The 21,458-nt window shown below is 43.4% G+C and overlaps 1 protein-coding gene across 5 annotated transcripts; it reads right to left on the reverse strand.

The window, feature by feature from the left end:
• Positions 1-775: 775 nt before the first annotated feature.
• On the reverse strand, positions 776-6,237 carry LOC147430977 (uncharacterized). 5 transcript variants are annotated; one of them, XM_086493499.1, is made up of 4 exons: positions 6,011-6,237; positions 5,230-5,545; positions 4,411-4,630; positions 776-2,739 (listed from the first exon to the last, which is right to left on the reverse strand). In XM_086493499.1, the coding sequence occupies exons 2-4, from the start codon at positions 5,473-5,475 to the stop codon at positions 1,142-1,144; spliced, it is 2,064 nt and encodes a 687-aa protein (XP_086349625.1). In that variant the 5' UTR covers positions 5,476-5,545; positions 6,011-6,237; the 3' UTR covers positions 776-1,141. The 5 variants fall into 5 exon arrangements, with proteins under 5 accessions (XP_086349625.1, XP_086349624.1, XP_086349622.1 ...); XM_086493498.1 differs by having other exon boundaries at positions 5,230-5,562; XM_086493496.1 differs by having other exon boundaries at positions 5,230-5,588.
• Between the last annotated feature and the right edge of the window lie 15,221 nt (positions 6,238-21,458).

Below are 21,458 nucleotides of genomic sequence, written 5' to 3' on the forward strand. Positions count from 1 at the left end.
CCAGCTCAAGTTCGTGCTCTCCAAGCTCCGGTGATCACATACAAGAGTCTCACGGCCTTCTACTATGACCTCTTTTCTGCATATGGGGTCTGATGATGCCAGTATTGATGATCATTTGATGCCAATTCATATCCTTCTGCCATCCGCCATTCACGGATGGCCAAACTGCCGTCCCAGCCCAATATAGCCCCACACGGCTCGCATAGCAGGCCCCCCTTGAAACCATTGGTGGGCTAGGACTCACCAATCACCCTTACTTGGATCACCATAGCTATCCAAGTGGGTGGGGTGACAACACTTCTTAGCAATGCTGGACCATGATGGTGATGGTGATGGTGACTATGCACTCCCAAGAAGCTTCCCTACAAGGTTTTGCATTGAGTATGCAATAGTGAGACACTTGGCCGCATACAACTCTGTAGGAGCATCACCTAGTTCCAATAGCTCTTAAGGATGCCCACATAGGTTACTGCATTCAGATCAGTGTCTTCACAACAGTCTACAGCTTGTCTGGTCTTGTATGAGCATGATTTATAGATTATGACAAAGCACAACAGGTGATAGTATTGCTAGAAGAGAGTTTCTCTAGGACACTTTGTGCCCCTTCTCGGATGCAAAAATTAATGCGTCTTAAGCACCTCAAGGCACAATATTGCTGTCATATTCTTGCTTTTCTGTAGGGCTGTTAGGCCACCCAAGTAAAGATAAGACACTCTGTATTTCAGCTGTGCTCTCAAAAGACTAACATCATTATATCACTTAGACACAAAAAACATACATAACCAATTTCATGCTGATGAGATGGAAATGATTTCTCAAAAAGTGATACCCAACTGTGCAGAAAAACTTGGAGCTGCCTCGTCCAAAGAGGTAGCCTTATGCTGGTATAAATTCATACAATGGTTTTACCTGGAATGAATCAGTAATCTGTTTCAGGCAAGCTACATAGAAGCAAAGCTGGATGATGCTAGCCTGGAGATGAGCCGATACGCATGCGCACTTGCAGCATTCATGCATTCGTATGCCAAGGTAGCTCGGCTCAGCTCATGTATATCAAATCTCATGTCGGGAATAGATCCCAAAGAATGCCTAGAATGTGTATTTATGTGCTATGTTACAGGTAAGGTACTTGCACAATGCATCATTCAAGTCTTAGCTGTTGGAGATTATCTCTAGTGGATGATGCCAACCCCACATCATCACGAGAGTGATCAATGGAGGTAGAAACATACTGCAGAGAGGGATTCCCCATGTTGTTAACAGCATTGCTCTCCACAGACAAGCTTTGAGGAGGGGGAGCCGAGCATACAGCTACTGTTTGGCGGATGCGGACTGGAGGGGAAAGAGACGATGTACTAAAACCCCAAGGGTGGGCGACTGTAGAACGGCTCAAAGGTCGTGAACTTGACCATTGTGGAGAGTGTGGCCACCCTAATGTAAAGGAAGATGTGGTCGCTTCAGTATCATGCACATTCCTATTGCCGCTAGAAGCCGGATTGCAATGGCTGCTGGAGAATGTGCGTTCGAGAGCTTCATTGCTGAAGAAAGATGTTGTATCAACATTGAAACTATCAGAAGAAGCCCCCCTGTCCACACCCTGAGAATCTGTACTGAAAGCTACCGGGGTGCTACAAGGATCGTAATAATAAGGGGATGAACCTGTGTATAGTGAGTTAGCATCGCTGTATCTACGATTGTAGGAGGTACCATAACTACCTTGCTCATTGCTATAGCCTGATTTATGGGATATAGTTTCAAAACAACCCTTCCCCACTTCATAAAACCTGTACTTGCTCATGTCCCCATGTGCATTGCATGCAGCTACTCTGCCTCTTTCCAAGAGCAGCTTCTCTCCTCTAGACCACCACTCCTCTTCATCTCTTCGATAAAGCTCATCAAACAAACTTGGTTTTAACTCAAACCTCTCGCTTTGAGCCCGCCTGATTGGTAGCAGCATATTAGCTGACAGGTACTGTTGGTCATATTGTTGTGAATGAACATTTGTTGAAGGTGTACCACCCAATGCACTAAACCAGTCAGGATCCCCATGTCTTCCCTGCAGTTGAAACTCCTCTACAAGCGGCTGTCGTAGCTCGATACGATCACTAGTGGATTGAAGAGAGAGACGACTTGCTCTAGGTTGGTGTTGCTGAGGTAAGGGGGCTTTACCTAGGTAACCACCTCGACTAGTAGATCCCCCACTTGATCCGAGTGCCTCGCATGGCAACAATGTCGAAGAGTCGAAAGCAAGGCCTGTTAAAGAATGGCTTCTCTGATGGGAAGATCCTCCTGACCTTGCAAGGTCACTGCTGGTTAGGTTAAACATAGACCTTTGTGAATCATAACTCTTCTCTGTAAATGGAGGTAGTGCAAGACAACCTTCCAAATCGCTTCTTTGATGAGAGTTTCCAGACCAAGAGAGATCACTGCTTGTCACCCTTGGTTTCTGGCTAAACAAAAATCTTTGAGACTCGTAGGTCCCCTCGCTGGCTGGTGAGGATGAAAGGGAACCTTCCCTCTGCAGAAACTGTTCCACAGAACTGAGTTCTCTGTTTGCACGATTACGTTCCCTAACATTCACCATCCGAACCCGAGAACGACCACCATGAAATCGACTTAAAATATGACCCCTACCATCCCTCTTGTGCGGCGCAAGCACACGTGCTCTGCTGCTACCACTATCAAACTTTTCGGAGGTGCTGCTACCTTTACAATCTGTACTCCAAGGGGGCTCTGTCACTGCAAAAAACAATGATTTTAGAAAAGTGGTCAGGCAAGATAAATAGGACTATATTAGAGGATTAAGAGGATCAGCTAGCATGATATTGCAAGGCAGGCAAGAAATATGCAAAAACAATGTGTAAAGTCATCAATCAGCAAGATGAAGATTGTAGTTTTGCATATACTTCCTCATGCTTTGCAAAACAGAACACTTTCTGATCCACTTAAACATCATTCTAGAAAAACTGAAAAGTCACATGCATCAGGTGAAAATGTTGAACATCTCCCTCGCTTGCATCATCTGATCATCATAACATATTGGTAAATCTATGTGTGTACTCCACAGGTTGAAGTAGGCCATGTACATAGTGAACAGGGTTTCGGCGGTGCATGCTTATTTTCTCATGCTATGCCTAGAGGTACCCTCTCTTGACTCTGTAAATTGCAATCTGAGTTTGTGCCCATCTTGCGCAACCCTATCCCCATAGTTACCGGGAAAGGAAAATTGGAACGCGCATGCTATGCCTAGAGGTACCCTCTCTTGACTCTGTAAATTGCAATCTGAGTTTGTGCCCATCTTGCGCAACCCTATCCCCATAGTTACCGGGAAAGGAAAATCGGAACGCGGAATGTCTCTATACATGTTTTCTCCCATAGAGATATTAAGAGATACCTGTACCCATTGACAACTCTGTCCAAAGGTTGCTGAACATTCTGGATTCATCATTTGTGTAATGTGGAATGTGCACACATCTTTGCTATGAAATATGCACAATGTGAATATTGGATCTGAATTAATCCTGCATGGAATTTGCTTCATTTACAAACTTGTGGACACATCACGATGTTGCAAAAATGTGAGGGCTAGATATACTTTCAATCACATCTGAAAGAGGGGCATGAAGATTAAATTGGAGACAATAAGGTCAACATGCTGTTATCAAACGTTGTTCACTGCTGTCGATATGTTTGACACTAGTTATGAAAAGAGTGGCAACAAAAAAAGTTGTGATGGATCACAAAAAGTATAGCATCAATTTGAATCATGCTCACCACAGACTGCATTTTCCAAAATGAAAAATGCAACATTGCCCCACTGAAATGAACTCAAGCGAAATGTGATCCTTTTTTCAACCCCGTATCTCTATGTAAGTTGGTGTTATTTTGTATGTATATTAAAAATCTTAACTGCATTTCACATGTGCGGATGTTCCCATTCAGACATTTCAAAAGCTTCAAAGATAAAATGTGCAGGGATGAAACTTTGTGTTTTACTTGCAACGTACATTTCTAGGTTGAACCATTTGGCAGTGGCATTGCCTTGTAAATTATGCTGTAGACAATGTAATGCATGGCATTGTCATGGCTGATGTGCCTTCAACTTCAAGCGACCTCTACAAATAATCTCATCAATACTGCAATCTAATGTGAGCATGCCCTTGTCCCACCCAAAAATAAATGCAGCCAATAGGGTCGCTGTTTTTCCAAGAGGATAAAGACACAGCTTCCTGTAAACCTTATGCATATCTAAACGCATTGATCCCTTGATAAAAAAATAGACAGCCATAGCTCAACTTGGAGGATGGAAATGTATTATAATTAATAAAATGAGAGAAAACATGACCAACAGCATCACAACCGTTCCAGAGACGTTCCATTTCATGTATTAGGCTAGAGCAGAAGACATACATTGTTTAAAGGACGACCATGCCGCCATGGCTGCATTCTTCTCTGCTTGCTTCTTGGACTTGGCAGGCTCTCCAGCAAAGGCCCTTCCACCAACTTCAACAATGCAACTGAAAATAAGAGCATGACCTTCCATTCCTCTAATGGTAGTGTACACAGGAAGTGAGACCCCTGCTCTCTGTGCAGTCTCTTGCAACAAATTCTTGCATATTCCTGTTTCATCCTAAGAAGAAAAAAACAATACAAAGAGATTCACCATATATTGGACAAGATGTTTTCTTCAGGATCTTAATCATACATAGCAAGGATCATTTATACAACAAGAGCTCTGATGGCACTAACATCAAGTGTTTCATTGTGAATGCACTAATACATAAGGGAAGATGCCAAACAAAACAACAGATAGAAAACCATTAGAAGCAATGTAAGGCGAGACGTTACGGCGGAGCAGAGATTGAGCCCACAATAGAACATATGATGATAGGACTAACACTAAGTATTTCATTGTGAATACACTAACACATAAGGGGAGATGCCAAACAAAACAACAGATATAAAGCCATTAAGAATCACTGTGAGGTAAGAAGTTGCGGCCGAACGGAGATTGAGCCCAGACAGGAGATTTTATGCACAGACAGGACAACAAAGTGAAGAAATTAATTCGTAATCATAAAACCACAACATGAAAACTATCAGTGAGAATGTACCTCTGCAACATGGCTCAACAGAAGTGGAAGCATTGATAAGAGAAAAAAAAGGCTCAATGCAATCTTCCATCTTCTGAAAATTAAGATTACAATACCACAGATATAGGAGACTCACAAGGACTTTTGCAGCTAGGAACTGAGAGGGTCCCCTCTTTGAGAGAAGATTAAGAGCAACTTCAGCTGCAGCATGCTCAGCTTGGCGAAGAGTGCTGAAAAATTCAGGGCTCTCGAATAATTCCCCATTGAAATTGACAGTGGCTTTAAACCTCGGCGCATGGTCAGGGCCTTCACGGATGCATGAATACGCAGGCAAATTGGCGTTGCTTCTCTGGGCTAACTCCTGTAGCTGATTCTTGTGCATGCTTCTTGGTCATGAGGAGGCTGGAAAAACCGCATTCATGTACACGAATGCACGCGTTTGGCACGCTTTTCTGCCAGCAGAAAAATGCTTGGAAGAGAGCAAAACAGGGGACTCTGTTACAATTCAGGATATTGATTAATCTGCCAAACAGAAGAGAGTAACAAGCAAAGCAGAAAACGGGATTGCATGTAGTCTGTATAACGGAGTACTAAAGAAGCTAGGTCATGAGAACATCAACGGTGAAAAAATATTCTCGTTTGCTGAAGAGCCCACAAATGAGAGAGAGAGAGAGAGAGAGAGAGAGAGAGAGAGCTCACAATCGATGGGAACTTGTCAAATTGCCCAAAAGAGAGAGAGCGAGAGATGCCCAGAGGGTGTATGTGCGCCGTTGCGCGCGCATGCAATGCAACCACCAAAAACGAGAGAGAGAGAGAGAGAGAGGGAGAGAAGGCGGGGCGCTTATCAGTCAATGGGCGAGAAAAATCAGAACGATATTGAACTTGAGCTTCGAGAGATGAGAGAGAGAGAGAGAAACCTGGGGAGTTCGTTGTCGGCAGAATGAAACGCTCTGAGCCCACAAGGGGCACACGCTGTGAGAGAAAAGGTACCAGGATGAATTTGCAGTGGCAGCGCCGCAGCAGCAGCAGCAGGCTGCAGCAGAGAGAGAGAGGAGAGAGGAGGAGGAGAAAACAGCCGACGAGTCGGTGGGTGACGACTATAAGGATTTCCTCAATAGATTGAGGGAGAGAGAGAGACAAAATAGTAGAGACCACCCATCTCTCAACAAAAACAGTTCCCCATCAAAACCCACTATTTCCATCGTGATTGTTGCATTTGTTTTGCCTCTTTGTGAACCGTTGGCTTCTTAATTACGCACCCATTATAATGGTTTGGGCTCTATTCCCACACCATATGCTCATACTATCCTCACTGTCCAGTGTTTGGGGAAAATCATTTTCCTCTCTGCAAAAGTGACCTATTTTGAAAATTTATTTCTCTATCTTGTCAAATCGCTCCGTCTTTGCTCTCAAGCAGCATGTTTGAATTTCTAAACCGCGCACACTTCCCCCAACAGAGTGTAGGGTAGCGAATAACAATCTATACTATAATAAAAGGGGAAGGAATTCTCCCCTCCCCCTGCAACACATGGCAACCAGAGCATGAACTGGCCAGTGTGCCCTGCATCTCTGGGTTGCACAGCGCGACAGTGAGAGAGAGAGAGAGAGAGAGAGAGAGAGAGAGAGAGAGGCGGCCGAAGGCTGTCGGCCAGACTAGTGTTTAGTATGGGTCTATGGGGCTATTGCCTTCTATTATTTGGGGTCTTCCAGTTTGGAAATCAAACCGCACATACAAAAATGTGAGGTTGAAGGCAATCGGTGGATAGTTCTTTGGAGACGAAAATCATGCTACTAGAGGTCATTTGTTCTTTTAACTGGTAATGATATAAGGTAATGCATGTGGAGTACTCTGTATGTTTTGGCAAGTGGCATTCTATAGCACTTTGGCAAGTATATGGAGTCGGATTGCCTCCACAGTATCTCTCACAGGCGGCTTCAAAGGGGATCTACGATTGAGGTGATTCGGACCGTCAGATGCACATTTGTAAATTCGAGACATTTGGTAAATTCGGAGAAAAGTCTCAAACTCGCGAATTTACAAATGTGCACCCCATGTCTTGAACTCGCGACCTCCCCACTGCAAGCCATGTGCACTAACCACTACGCCTGCATGCGTTCATTGAAATATAGGGGATTCGAGTATGTCATATTGTAAATGTGGGCCAATTAGTCATTTCGGAGCAAATTTGTAAATTCGAGCAGACTAGTAAATCCAGGGCAATTGTCAAATTTGACGGTCCACGATTGGCGCGCCTCGCGTTTTTCTCCTCCACCATTGATCTCATTTGAGCATGCCCTCGCGTGTGATATAGTGATGAGGGTCAGATTGTAAGGCTTGGATGAACCTCCAAACCCGTTGGTTGTTGGTCTAATATTTTCTACAAAATTTGATTAGACAACAAGAGAGCAATCATTCCTACTTTTATCATTTTTTCATAGCCGCCTCATAAAAAACAACCTACTACACCACCGGATTGTGTCCACACATGGAAAGCCACATGCACATTTTTGCCATTAGCAAATTGTTCTAGTGCAAGCTTCATATGAAAGTGATGTAGATGTACTATTTGAGTATGTAGATGATTATTGTTGGAATTAGGGTTGCAAGAGTACACACACAAGGCTTGGAGAAGAAGGACAAGCCTTAAGACTAAGTAACAGAAGTTTTTAGTAAGGTTGGGGGCAAAGGGATCCAACCTAAAAACTACCACAGGGATCCTAGAAGGCCCTCCACCCTTGATGATCTTAAAAAAGTAAACCGTGTCAAACTAAATGAGGACTGAGCTAGGTAGTCTTGATATATTATATGTAGGAAGCCCATGGGCACCTGCACCTTGAGCAAGGGAGATCGTGAGTTTGAGTCTCATGCTATGGCTAAGTTGCTTGGGTACTTGCTTTCTCTTATAGCCATGTTTAGCCTACCTCCAACCTAGAGTTCATGCACCCTTCCCTCTTGAGATTGATTCCTTAAATCCACTAGTGTCACTTAGTGTCGTGGAAGGACAAGCATAAGAACACATAGCAAGAAGCTGTATTACTAAGCGTGCAATCACAACAATAAGTTACTGCTAGAATGGTGGACCTTTATACACAAGGGAAAATACATCGTAGTGGGGGGGAAATGCACCAACATTGGTGGAATTATGGTTCAAGGAATGCACACAAAAAGTATCAGAGAAACAGCCAAGCAACTCAATAATCGAGGCCTCCCAAACAAGCGGCTCCTTTGAGTCCTCTTCCCTAAACCCATAAGCTAGAGTTTGGCGAATCACCATTCCATCGTCCTATGTCTAGTCCCATGCTTTATTTAGCCCTTGAATTGCGAGCCGGCCTTTAGGTAGAACCCTTGTGTCTGGGGGTCCACACAAGTCAATACATATCATATCTCCGAAAGAGACGAAACCAAGACGAAATGTCAATGTTGGGAAGCAAGTGACTCGACTAGGGCCCACGGCATGGGCATGCCAAGAGGTTGTTCGGCTCTTGTTTGAACATAACACACTCCACTATGACACTTGATGCACACTCTATCTACTGAAATCTCTAATCCTCTTCTTCGCATCTCACCTAATCACATGCAAATTCTTGAGCAAATCAACCCCGACTGACTTCCAACTTCATAGGCAACATACTAGGACTATATAGAACATAACTTGATCTTCTAAGTCGCAATAAGACTAGCAAAAAATGAAATTTTCTTTTGGCAACCTGATGCAGGCCGGCTTTTCATTACCCAAATGTGACTAATAGGTTCTGTTAAGTGCCGAGAATTGCGTGCAATTGACGGAATCTCAAAACAACACTCAGATAGCGAGAAACATCACTTGGAAGGTCCTAGATGTAGTTGCTTAGTTTTTGCAAGACTCTTGCAATGTAGATATGCGCACAGAGAGTTTGACACAACAAACACAATGGTGCCCGCGGAATTCCTATGCAACAACCATGCAGTACGGTGTGTGCAATTCAAAAACACAGTAGAAGAGAAGACACACGATGTACAAAGAAAAACCTTCTCTTCTCATTCCTCTGTAATAATGATTGTGCAAAAAGCATTACAAGGTTGCCTTGTATACCCTAACGCTAGGTTTCATGGTACAAAAGCAAGATTTTACATTATCTCATCAATAAGTACATTCTTGGCTTCACATTACATTCGGGTATAGAAACAGATTGTGGGAGAAGTCAACATCACTTGAGATTTCAATTTTAGTTACATGAGAGATAGAATAGATGGGAATCTTTTTTGAAATCTTGCAGCACTCTCCCTCCTATTTCATGTCGTCCCTGACATGAGCCAGAAGCGCGGTTGTTGGAGCAGGTAAGACCGTCTTTCAAGGTACCGACTTGATGTTTCTTGTAATCTGTCTTGATATTCCCTTGCCAGATCTCTGTTTTCATGAGAAAATAGCCTCATAGTGTCAATAGATAGTTGCTCCATTCCGCAGATACTTGCACTTTGCACTTTTCACAATGAGAGAGAGAGAGAGAGAGAGAGAGAGAGAGAGAGAGAGCGAGTGTGGGAGAGTATACCTTGCAAGCAAGCCCCCAGTGTCCTTGGTCGACACCCTCTTCTAGCTCATGATGGAAACTCATTGGACCTCTTCAAGCTTGGACAATCACATGCACAATGCATATCAAGAAAGCATGCTAGCCTTGGGACAAGTGTCCCCCTTTCCCCTTTGAGAGGGAGGACTTGATAAATGCATACACAATTAATTAAATTAGCTAAATTACCATTGGACCCCTTGAGAGGCCAACCAATAGGCTTTAGGCACCTTATGAGGGCAACATGGAGAGGAACTTGACATGTGTCCCTGTTGCTTCATTGGGCAAGGCTTGACTTGTGTGAGGGTGTGTGTGTTCTCTCTCGAGTTGCTATAATGAGGGCTCGCCCCCCTTGTGTAGGGATGTGCTTTGACTTTGTGGAACACCTCAATCTCCTCAAGCACCTTAGTCATGGAGCACCTTAGCACCTTATAAGTCATTAAGCACCTCAAGCACCGTATTCACCAAGCACGACTAGCACATCAAGCACCTTAGTTAGCAAGCATGACAAGCACCTCAATCTTGGACCGGGTTCCCACCACCTGAAGCACAAGCCTAGCTTGCCTAAGGTCAAAGGACTTTTAACACTAACCTTTGGAGGTCTTTAATGAATCTAACCTAAGGTCTTTAAGCTCCATTAGCTAGCATTGCTCTTTGAAAGACCATCTCTCATTTGGGCCCTTTAACTTGGCCTCATGTTGAGATAGATCCATAAGCACATGTCCATATTCTAACCCTTGTTCCCGTTTATTCTCCCACATTGAATGATTAGTTTAATATGAGAAAATCATTTGGGCTGGTTAGATATTAAATTTTATGACATTAACTCTCTCTTGAAATCATAGACGTCCTCGACTATGAGGTGGAAGAGATAAATCCTTAGTCATTAGTCAATGTTTCTTAGCGGGTAGAGGATTCCTTTTTACCCTACTACATCATTCCAAGATGGATGACTAATCCATTTGGTGCTTGGGAGATGTAGCTACTGCAAGCATGTCTGCTCTTTAGTCCATTTCATTCTCCCTAAGTAGAGTGACAAATTCTACTTGGTGTTTGAGAGACGTCCTCATCACAAACATGATTCTAAACATGCATATCATTTAAATTTGTGCACAATAGAAAGAGGATTAGTTTTATAAGACAACAACATTGGTCATTTAAAAGAAACATGTACATTTGCTTACTCTAATGTAGCATTGTAAGCATTGACAAGTTTTATCCTATCCTTAAGTTGTATTCCTTGCATCCATCTAGCATCTTCAAAAGGATAATTTTTTAACTTCATAAGATATCGGTAGATAATCTTACCATGTCGTAGTACCTTTTCTTAATGCTGAAGGATAGCTTCGGGTTGTAGCACCTCTTCTTGGTCTTGGTCTTGGAATTTTGGAGGGTCTTCAATAATTGGTTCACTTAGGGGCTCTGCTTTGTAGGGCTTAAGTAGGCTCACATGAAAAGCATTGTGTATGAGCTACTGGTTGGGCAGCTTGAGTTGATAAGCTATCTCATTGATTGGCTTCAAAATTTAAAAAGGACCATAGTATCTTTCTGCTAGTTTAGCATAATACTTTTGATGGCCTGTAGGATTTTTGCCCGTTGTTTATCTCAATCGAGCCTTGGGAAACTTAAGTAAGATCCAATCATTTTCTTTGAACGTTAAGGATTTTGTATGCTTGTCAACATTAGCTTTTTGCCGTTGTTGAGAGATGGATATAGCCTCCTTAATCTTTTGGAAAGATTCTTGTAGGTCACTGCTATACTCATCGGTAGCAAAGATCTTAGGGACTTTTAGGTCTTCCCTCTATGATTTCAAAAGATGCTTTTCCCATAAAAGTATGGACAATATTATTGTACTTATATTCTACAAGGGGTAAGTACTTCTCTCATTGTGAGCGTTGATCTACTTATGTAAAATAAGTCTTTAGTAGATCGAGAGTTGTAAGATTGGCTATCTCACTTTAGCCATCCATTTGTGGGTGATAGGACAAAGAGAAATTCAATCTTGTACCTACATTTTCAAAGAGACCTCTCCAGAAATTACTAGTCATTCTAGGATCTCTATCAGACACGATGGATGTTGGAAATCTATGGTGTTTGAAATCTGAGATATGAAGAGAGTTTCCATTTGGTGTGCCTTAATAGTCTTTTTGACAGGAATAAAGTGTGCTTGCTTGCTAACCTGCCAACTATTGTCAAGATTCCCGTATTCCCATGGATAAACTTGGGTAATTCAAAGATAAAATCCATGGATATACTCTCCCATGGTGAATTAGGGATTTCCAATGGCTGGAGTAATCTAGGTTGCTTCCCTATATCATATTTGGTCTTTTGGCATACCACACATTTTGAAACATACTCTTGTATGTCCACTTTCATGGTAGTCCAAGAGAAGTATGTCTCTACTCCGCATATGGAGGAGCCTAAGATTCATATATAACTTCTCATGGAGGGGGTGGGTAAGACATAGCCTATTGCCAATGAGAAGATAATCATCCTTCAAGGTGAATGGTTCCTCTTTCTTCCCTAAGGAAAGGGTGACATTAGACCTTTAAAGTCAAGGTCATTAGCATACTCATCTATCGTAGAAGATAGATCATTGTGAGTTGCTATAGACTCGACATTGACTTTTGGTCATCGTGAAAGTGCATCGGCCACTTGATTATGCTTACCAGCAATGTGAGCAATATGAAAATAAAATTGCGACAGAAAATTTTCCCACCTCATTTGTTTGTCGAAAAGCTTGGTTTGCGTCATGAAGTACATGAGACTTTGGTGGCCCATTTGCAAAATGAATGGAGTCCCCAATAAATAGTGTTTCCATGTGTCTAAGACATGTAGAACAGCTAAAAGCTCTTTTTCGTATATGCTCAAGACTCGTTCATCGGCATTTAGTCTTTGGCTCTCATATGCTATAGCATGCCCTTCTTGAAGCAAGATTGCTGCAAGGAAATCATCACAAGCATCACATTGGACATGAAATGGGTTTGAGAGATCCAGAAGCATAAGGACTCGATGGAAGGTAATCTTGTCTTTGAGTTTGTCAAAAGCATTTTGCTCCTTAGTAGTCCATAAGTACTTAACATTCTTCTTTGTTAATCATGCAATGGTCGTGCTATTTGAGAGAATTTTGCTATGAAGCATCTATTACTATGCACACATAGCTCATGTAGATTCCTTGATTAGGCCATGCTTTTATTACCTCCAAATTTGATGGATTCGTATGGATACCATCTTGAGAGATAATATGACCTAAATATTGAATCTGTTGAAGGAAAAATTCGCTCTTATTTTGATTGACAGAAAGCTTGTTCTCCCTCAAAGCTGGAAAAACTAACTGGAGGTGTTGCTTGTGTTCAAAGACTTGGATTTGATATTGATATCATCACACTCCAGCTAATTTGCGATAGGGTCCAAATATTTTCTCCATTAAACAATTGAACATGGCTGGTGCATTAGTCAAGCCAAAAGTCATGACTACATATTCATAAGACCAAACATTGTACGGAACGCGGTCTTTACGATATCTTCATTCACTATCCTTATTTGATGGGGGTTATACAAATTGACGAGCGAGCACTTTCGAGCAAAAAATTAATTGAGAAAGTCCCTATGGATTCCTCTCTCAAGCACAAATATCCAAGCACAGAGAAACCGGCATGGGATTGTTATACGATAGAGACGTCGATGCTTGTAACAAGCCAAGGGCACCTAACGTCTGGTGTTCTAACACTTTCCACCTGCATTATCCACTTGGAATACATTTCCATGTACAGTCTCTAAAATTTGTCCAAGGTTACTTTCCCAACTTATCAATTGACTCCAAAGTGCATACCACGTAGTGTTCTATAGTGGTATGTACCATTAGAGCAGGGCTCCAGCATTCACTCTCCTATAGGTAGCAATTCATTGAAGTGTAAAATGGTTTCTAAGGTAGAAGGTGATCAACCCCAACCAAGGGCCTAAACATTAATGAGCAAAACATAATCAATTAATAGTCGAGAGTACCTAGCATTAGAGAGATTTCCTTGTCGTTTGCGGACAAGCTAGATAAAAAAGTTTATAAGTTTTATGATTTCTTGAGCTTGAAGCAGTGTTATGGAAAAATCAAATTCACAAATATACAAAATTCTCTTTAGGATAGATTCAAAGAGGAAAAATAAAAAAATCAACAGCTTTTACCATTTTAATTCATTTCTAAAATGTGCACGTCCCATATCCCCACGAGCAGGCAATCTACTTTATGTGGGACTACAATAGTACGCAGAATGCTATTGAATAGTATGAAGAGGGTGAATGGATCATGAATGGTTAACCAGATGTCAATGGTTGTAAAGGCAAAACCTCTATGTAAGGGGTGGTTGAAATACCCCTCACCAAAATTGCAACGATCGTGATCGCCTTCAATTTTGCATGCTGATGCTTTTTCTTAAACGAAGGGTATAGGGCACACATAAATCTTTGGATAGGCCCTTTAAAAACCCAATATGGGGCTTATGGGAGAGCCCTCTAAACTAAAGCACATTTTTCCCGAACACTAGGACACCTTGAAGACCAAAGTAATTTAAACCGTAGGCACATTCTACTGGCGGCTTGAAAAATCAAAAGAGCTGATTGAAGGTAGGGGGAGAAGGTAACAATGCTCTTGGAAAATTCAAGAAAATATAGTTAAATTATAAAAAATACAGATTCTATAAAAAAATCTCCTCTTTGAATCTACCGTAAAGGGAATTTCATATGTATGTGAAATCGATTTTTCTTGAACACTGTGTAGCTAAAATAAAACGCTAAGGTCGGCCTACTTTTGAACTCCTGCAAGCCACGTGAAAGATCACACGCATTGCACTAGCCAAACAGCATATGAGATGCATGCAATTGCACGTCAATATTTTTTAAAAAGGCAGTCGATAGAACGTTCGAGTGAGCTACCAGCAACCTGCTTCACGCCTACTCGCCCACCTCGTTTCTCTTATTGCCAGATCCTGCCCTATGTCGCTTTGGTGACTCTGCCCTCCTGCAAGCTGGACGACCCGCCTCCTTCTCCTTCTTGGCTTCTCACAAGCCTCGCTTATACTTCTCAAGCCAGCAAGCTCTACGTTGAGAGAGAGAGAGAGAGAGAGAGAGAGAGAGAGAGAGAGAGAGAGAGAGAGAGAGAGAGAGAGAGAGAGAGAGAGAGAGAGAGAGAGAGAGAGAGAGAGAGAGAGAGAGAGAGAGCGGCAAGCCCTAGATTCGATCACTTAGAAGTTAATTTTCAAAATGGTGATGAAAAATTGATTCGATTTCAATACATAAAATCTCCACATATTCTGTCATTGCCTCTTTTTCCAGAACGACACAGACTCACAAAGACTTCTACCTGTTTTTGCTAGCCAGTCCACCTATTCGAACACGCCGTCGACACTATAGAGACTTTATATTACGTGGTGGCAAGGCTCTCCCTCAGGCCCCCTATCGCCGCCAACGAGCAGTGCTCCCTGATTACGCCCACCCCCCTCACTGGCTCCTTGTCTCACTGGTTCATGATCATCTGTTTGGCTCTCGCCACTTTGATCAGAGTGAGCATCTGGGGAGATTCGCGCAAATACCCTTCTTGAAAAGCTTGGCACCCCTACAAGATTGACATTTTTTTAATAAAAAATTACCCCTCCCTGGTCTGCTGCTGAAACCAGTCTGCGTGGACTGGTTGCAACAGCAGACTAGGGAGGGGTAGGGTCATGCGGGCAGTGTCACTTCTTTTTAAAAAAACGTCATGCAAACCAGGGAGTTGCTGTAGTAGGCAGCACCAAAGGCAGATAAAGCATGGCAGGTAATGGTTAGCAGCAAGAGATCATTGAATCGCTTGCCTCTTGGGCAAACAATGGCCAGGCGACATGATGTTGACGTGTTGAGGGTGAACAACAGTAGAACAACTGCAAACGGTGATGGCAAGAAATGAGAGGGATTTTTTTTCCATGATTGAAGGGACTAGGGCATTGGCGTGATATCGGTGGAGCTTGTGGATGTGTTTTACATACCATATTATGTGGGGCTTGATGTGCTCATATTGCATTTTGCAAAAAATATCACTCGAGAATAGAAGGATGAGCTGGGGGAGGAGCTTCTGAGGTGGCCGCTGAGACAGAGCAGCCCACATGGAGGAAGAATGAAGGGCTGGATCATGTGCTTGTATTGGGAAGGATTCACTACAAGAGGTACTTCACATTAGCGACGCTCAAAAGTAAAAATCCACGGCGTCACTATTTTCTTTGTTGCATAGCGACGCCCATAGGGACACCGACAGGGGTAAAAAATAAACAGAGAGCGCCCAAAACTCAGATCTCAGACCTGAGTTTCGATGCTCAAGCGAAAGAGATAAACCCACACTCTCCCTCCCTCTCTCTTTCTTCCCCACACACACACACACACACATACGAGGAGAGGAAGGAGAGCCAGGGATGCTCCTTCCCTCTCCTCTCTTCCATGTTCCCTTCCCCTCTTTCTCTCTCTCTCTCTCTCTCTCTCTCTCTCTCTCTCTCACACACACACACACACACACACACACACACACACACACACACATTGTGTCTTTGAGAGAGAGAGAGAGAGAGAGAGAGAGTACACACATCCATAAACAAAAAACACACACACACGCACACACACATGCACACACACACACATACACATACATAAACAAAGAATACATACACACACACACATTGAGAGAGAGAGAGAGAGAGAGAGAGATAAAATAGAGAGAGAGAGATATATAAAGCAAAGAGAAAGAGAGAGAGAGAGAGAGAGAGAGAGAGAGAGAGAGAGTGTTAGCTGAAGATGGGCGGCCACACTCAACTGAAGACTGACGAAATGATAAAAGAAGGAAATCCTATGTAGTCATTCCCTAATTAAGAAAACCCGTAATTTCACTTGTAAATACTTGGGGCTTGCAGAAGTTTCCAATTTTGTATATTATTTTTGTCATTAGACTAAGTAGGATTTCACTTGGGAACGTGAGGTTTTGTATTTGGAAGGTATATATACCAAATTCTAACCTTAATAAAAAAAAAAGACCCCTTTTGTTCATTCTATGAAGTGTCTCTGAGAAGCGTATTCTATGAGAGAGAGTCAGAGATTATCTTGACGCTACGCGCACATTGGTGGTCCGAATCGAGTACGGAGAAGTGCAGTGTGTTGCCCCCGGAGAGAGCTACGCGCCAATACCCACACTGTGCGTGTATGACCCGGCTTCACGAGATTGACCCATGAGCTATTTCTAGGGATTCGGTAAGCAAACAGTGTCTGTTTTTGTATTTCATCATATCCACGCATTTGTAGTGAGTAGAGCTACATATTAGGCACCTTAGTTTTCATAAACGTCGACCTGCAAAAACCTGTCAGACATCCTACGTGATTCTGCACTGGGTGTTTATGGGTAGGGTTTTGGGTCACGGACCTTAGGGGAGAGTGGCCTATTGGTGTTAATAGGATATCCCTCAAGTTTCGTAGCATTTCGAGAACATCTAATGGGTATTTGGCTCATGGAAGCGTTGTAGGAAATCTCCTCCTGTACACAATAGTAGACTGTAACTTAGACATTGGGTAGAGACCTCTGTAGGAAGTAGTCAATAGTTGTTCGAGTGTAGGTTGACACCCTATGCTTGCTTCCACGCGCCTGCGGGTCGAGCTTCGTCCTTAGCTGACAATTCTTGTTAGGTGAGTTCTTGTTGTGCTGACGTCCGTCGCGGCGTATCCGCCAACATTGGCATCGCTGCCGGGGACGAAAACCCTAGGTAGGTGACCGAGACTAGTTCTTGAGGATAGAGATTCTGTGGCTTGCCAGAGTCTTATTTTACATTTAGATAGGATCAGAGAGTGGTGGACTCTCTAGGTCTTAGGAGGAGTTTAGGGAGCGTATGGCTGGCTTGGATCGTCCGTCTTAGGTAGTGTTAGATAGGAGTTAGGTTGTGGTGTGGAGAGTAGGAGTTGGAGTGGTAGATGCGGTGAGGAGATAGCTTGAGAGTCTGTGCGAGGCCAGGTTGCAACCGAGGCACCAAAATCACCACCTCACATGATGAGTAGGAGTAGGGTAAGTAGGACATCATGATTTATGATCTGGAGTACTTCATGCATGTTATATTTGTTGTTAGGCTCATCGAAGAAATATAACAGACAGTAAATTGTGTTTAAAAGCTGAATTGAAGTCCAAAAGTTTCTGTGATTATTGTTGAGAGGTCTACAGAGCATAGGGAAGTCCACTGGCAGAAAAAAATTAAATTCTAAGACAGTAGACATCCTACGCTGTCAGGAGATTTTTTGGAGCAAGTGATTGCGCATATGTACATACCCATGCATGGTGCATCGAATAAAGGATTGCCCATTTTCCAGATCCAGGTGGTTATGTGGGGCCCACATGTGTACAGGTAGGACAGGGTGTACATAGTGCATCGATTTTCACTATTACCAGTACCAATGTGTTTTTTCTACAATAATGAGGAGTTGGTAGCGCGTTTTTGGTGTTTTTGGACCCTGTTTTGGCCGTAAACTGCTCATCCGAGGTCAGATCTGAGCACTTTGACATTGCAGACTGGGGTTTTGGCCCATTCCGGACGCGATGGCATTGTCCATTTTGCCAAATTCCTCATTGTTTTTTTCTTTTTTGGCTGTGTAAGTTTCTCCTATGAGCGAAGCTTCTGCTCCAATTTGTGATTGTATTTGGCATATTTTACCCATATTGCATGATCTATTTGACCTATTGGTGTTGGCCCAAGCTCTATTGAATATAAACATAAGAAATTATCCTCTTTTGAGCTGAGTTTTTTGGGTGTGTGTGTGTGTGTGTCTCTTTGTGTGGAGTGGATAAATGGGTAGTCTCTCTCCTCTCACTCCATAGGTGTGTTCCCTGTCTCGGCCAGGTGGGTTGTGTAAGCCGAGTGGTACCCCATAGTGTGTGTGTGTGTATGATCCTAAGAGTGTGCGTTGGGTCATTATAGAGGCGTTCTGTGTGTTTTCATCCCGCTCACATTCTTTTGGTGCCCCCATTGAGGATTTTCTTCTAGTACCTTCTGCTTCGAGCTTCAAGCTTCGAGATTCGGGATTACAGGCTACATGTTACAGGTTACAGGGATAGGTACAGGTACAGGTGATTCACATAAGTACATGTAGTTGTGTTAACCCTCACGGCACACGGACACCCTATTATCTATAAACGTTGTATTATTTAGAGTCAGGTACCGGGCTTGTCGGACCAATAGGGAAAGGTAGAGTGATCGCCGATGAGAGGCGCACTCTAACTGGGACATTCAAGGGATTAGTTGGCTAAGCATGGGCGCCCAAGTGTGAATGGGGTGAGCTCCTATAAAAGCCAACTAAACCTAATTTTTACTCATTCTCTCATTTGTGCAATAGAAGAGTGCTCTTGCTCCATCTCCATCTCCATCTTCTTCTTCTTCACCTCCTTGTGTGTGTGTGTGTGAGAGAGAGAGAGAGGGAGAGTGTGTGTGCGATCGAGCATTACGAAGGCACAACGGCGGCGAAGCGATTGAGCGCGGCACGATTGCAGCTTCTTCTTCATCGCGGCGAGGAATCCACCACGAAGGCGAGCGTAGAGCGGTGAGTGACACACCCTTTGTTCTCTTGAGCTTGCTAGTTTAGGCTTGTTGTGTGCTTGGAGCCTTTTGTGGCTCGCACACGGTGTATTGGCAAGTCCCTTGCTTCGACAGTGCGGCAAGGAGCGCACATTTTTGGCGCCGCTGCCGGGGATATGCCCTACACTAAGCTCGGTTAGCACTTTACGCTTCCTTGTGGTGCAATTTCTATCATAGGAAAGGCAGGGAAGGAGTGTGTGGAGATTTCTGTTTTTTGCGTTTTCTGCATTTTCTGTCAAGTTTCAATTTCTGCTATTGTCTGTGCTTTTTCAATTTTCTGCATTTCTTGCGTTTTTTCAATTTCTGCAATTCCTGCATTTTCAATTTCGGCGTTTTCAGTTTCTGCAATTTTCTGCATTTCTGCATTTTCAATTTCTGCGCTTTCAATTTCTGTATTTTCTGCATCAAAAAAAAATTCTGAAAAATTCTGTATTTTCCGACTCAGAAATCATGGAAGCATACCCTACCCAAAACACTGAGAGAGAAGGCCATGCACATCCCGAAGCTCCACAGCCTAGTACTAGTATGTTTAGCCGTTTCATGGAAACATTAGGTAGAGCTACTCGCTCGGAACCTGATGCAAATGAAGCACACGAAGGGGGTGGGGAAGTGGACTCTCCTTTCACATCGCACGTGGACCCCACACCCCCAAAGAGTGTCCATGTGGATATCCTACCAACTTCTTACCAAGAAGGCCCTGTTGAGCTGCCTCCTTCAGAAGTTCCCTCTAGAGTACCGTTGGTGACAAGTAAAACCACGGGGAGCAACATTGCTTCTACCTCACAAGAAACCGTTAACACGTCGACTCTAGAAGGATTGTTCATTAATGATCATTGGACATACGACCTCCACACTGAGGTGTTGACGGATCTACACTCTGGCCACGCCTACCATGTAGGATGGATAGAGATTGTACAATCCACCTCTAGTGCCACGAGCATCGAAGATCAACAGAAAATGATCTGTAATGTTATCCATGGCATTATTCAATCAGAAAGGCAAAACCGAGGGGTAAATATACTCTCAACTGGCCCCATGAGATTTCTGGATACAAGCAAGGCTCAACAGCCTACTCTATCACAAATGGAGACTCCTCTAATGAGCCCCATGGACCCATCTTACGTCATTTCACCTGGGGTCTCTATGCAATCTGAGCCTCCGAGCGAAAACTTTAGCTTCCCTAACTTGGCTCAACCCTCTATTAAGGAAAACACAGTGCTCACTCCAGGGATAAGCCTGACAGGGAATGTACCGATGACATCTACGGTTAGCGCAGTGCCACTACCTAGTGTCGTAGTACCTAATATGGGGCCTCGACCGTATGTGCCTCTAGCCCCTTATGCACACATGGCCCCCACACCTCCAATAGTACCACTTGTTTATGCTCCTCGAGTGCCGCTCCCTAGCCCTTATCCGAGTGGACCTATGCCCGGTTATGCTCCATATCCTGCATCATCCACACATATGCCAAGACCGGCACCCGTCCCTCTCCCACATATGATTCCAAGAGTACCTCCACCGGCCCTGCCTCCTCACATAGGTGACTTGGCAGCGTTTTCTCAAACCATAGGTCGATCTATCGCGGAAAATATGCGTCATGCATCTGATAGAGAGCCTAGAAGTAAGGCAGTACAAATTGCCAAACTCACGCAAAAATTCAATGGGGACGAAGATGCTAGGAAACACATTGAAGTGTTTGAACAAGTATGTGATTCCTTAGGGGAACGCAACGAACTACATAAGTGCAATGCCTTAAGCTTGACATTAAGTGGGAAGGCTGGAGATTGGTATAGGACCCTAAGGGTGGACGAGAAAACAATCTACCCTACCCTTCGAAGGTTGTTTCTAAAGGAGTACATACGAGAAGGTGTGCTTTGGGGTGTAGCATCTCAGCTACAGAAGGCCGAACGTAAGGAACGAGAGTCAGTAAGGGACTTCATTAGTCGTCTAAAGCACTTAAACTCTCGCTGCCTTGTAAATGAGCGCTTCAACAATAACCAACTGCTTGATCGATTCATTCGAGGGTTGAGGAATGAAGGAATCTATAATGGACTAGTGATTAGAGGTATCACAACCTGGGAAGATGTCACTGCCAATGCAATCCAATTAGAGGACAACTTGATGATAGCAGGCATGAGGGTGTCTACTGACACGAGATCCACTAGCTCACAAGCCATTGAGTATGAACCCATGACTGCAAAGC

This window comes from Adiantum capillus-veneris, chromosome 21, assembly GCF_014529385.1.
Source record: "Adiantum capillus-veneris isolate H3 chromosome 21, ASM1452938v2, whole genome shotgun sequence".
In the NCBI taxonomy this organism is placed as follows: domain Eukaryota; kingdom Viridiplantae; phylum Streptophyta; class Polypodiopsida; order Polypodiales; family Pteridaceae; genus Adiantum; species Adiantum capillus-veneris.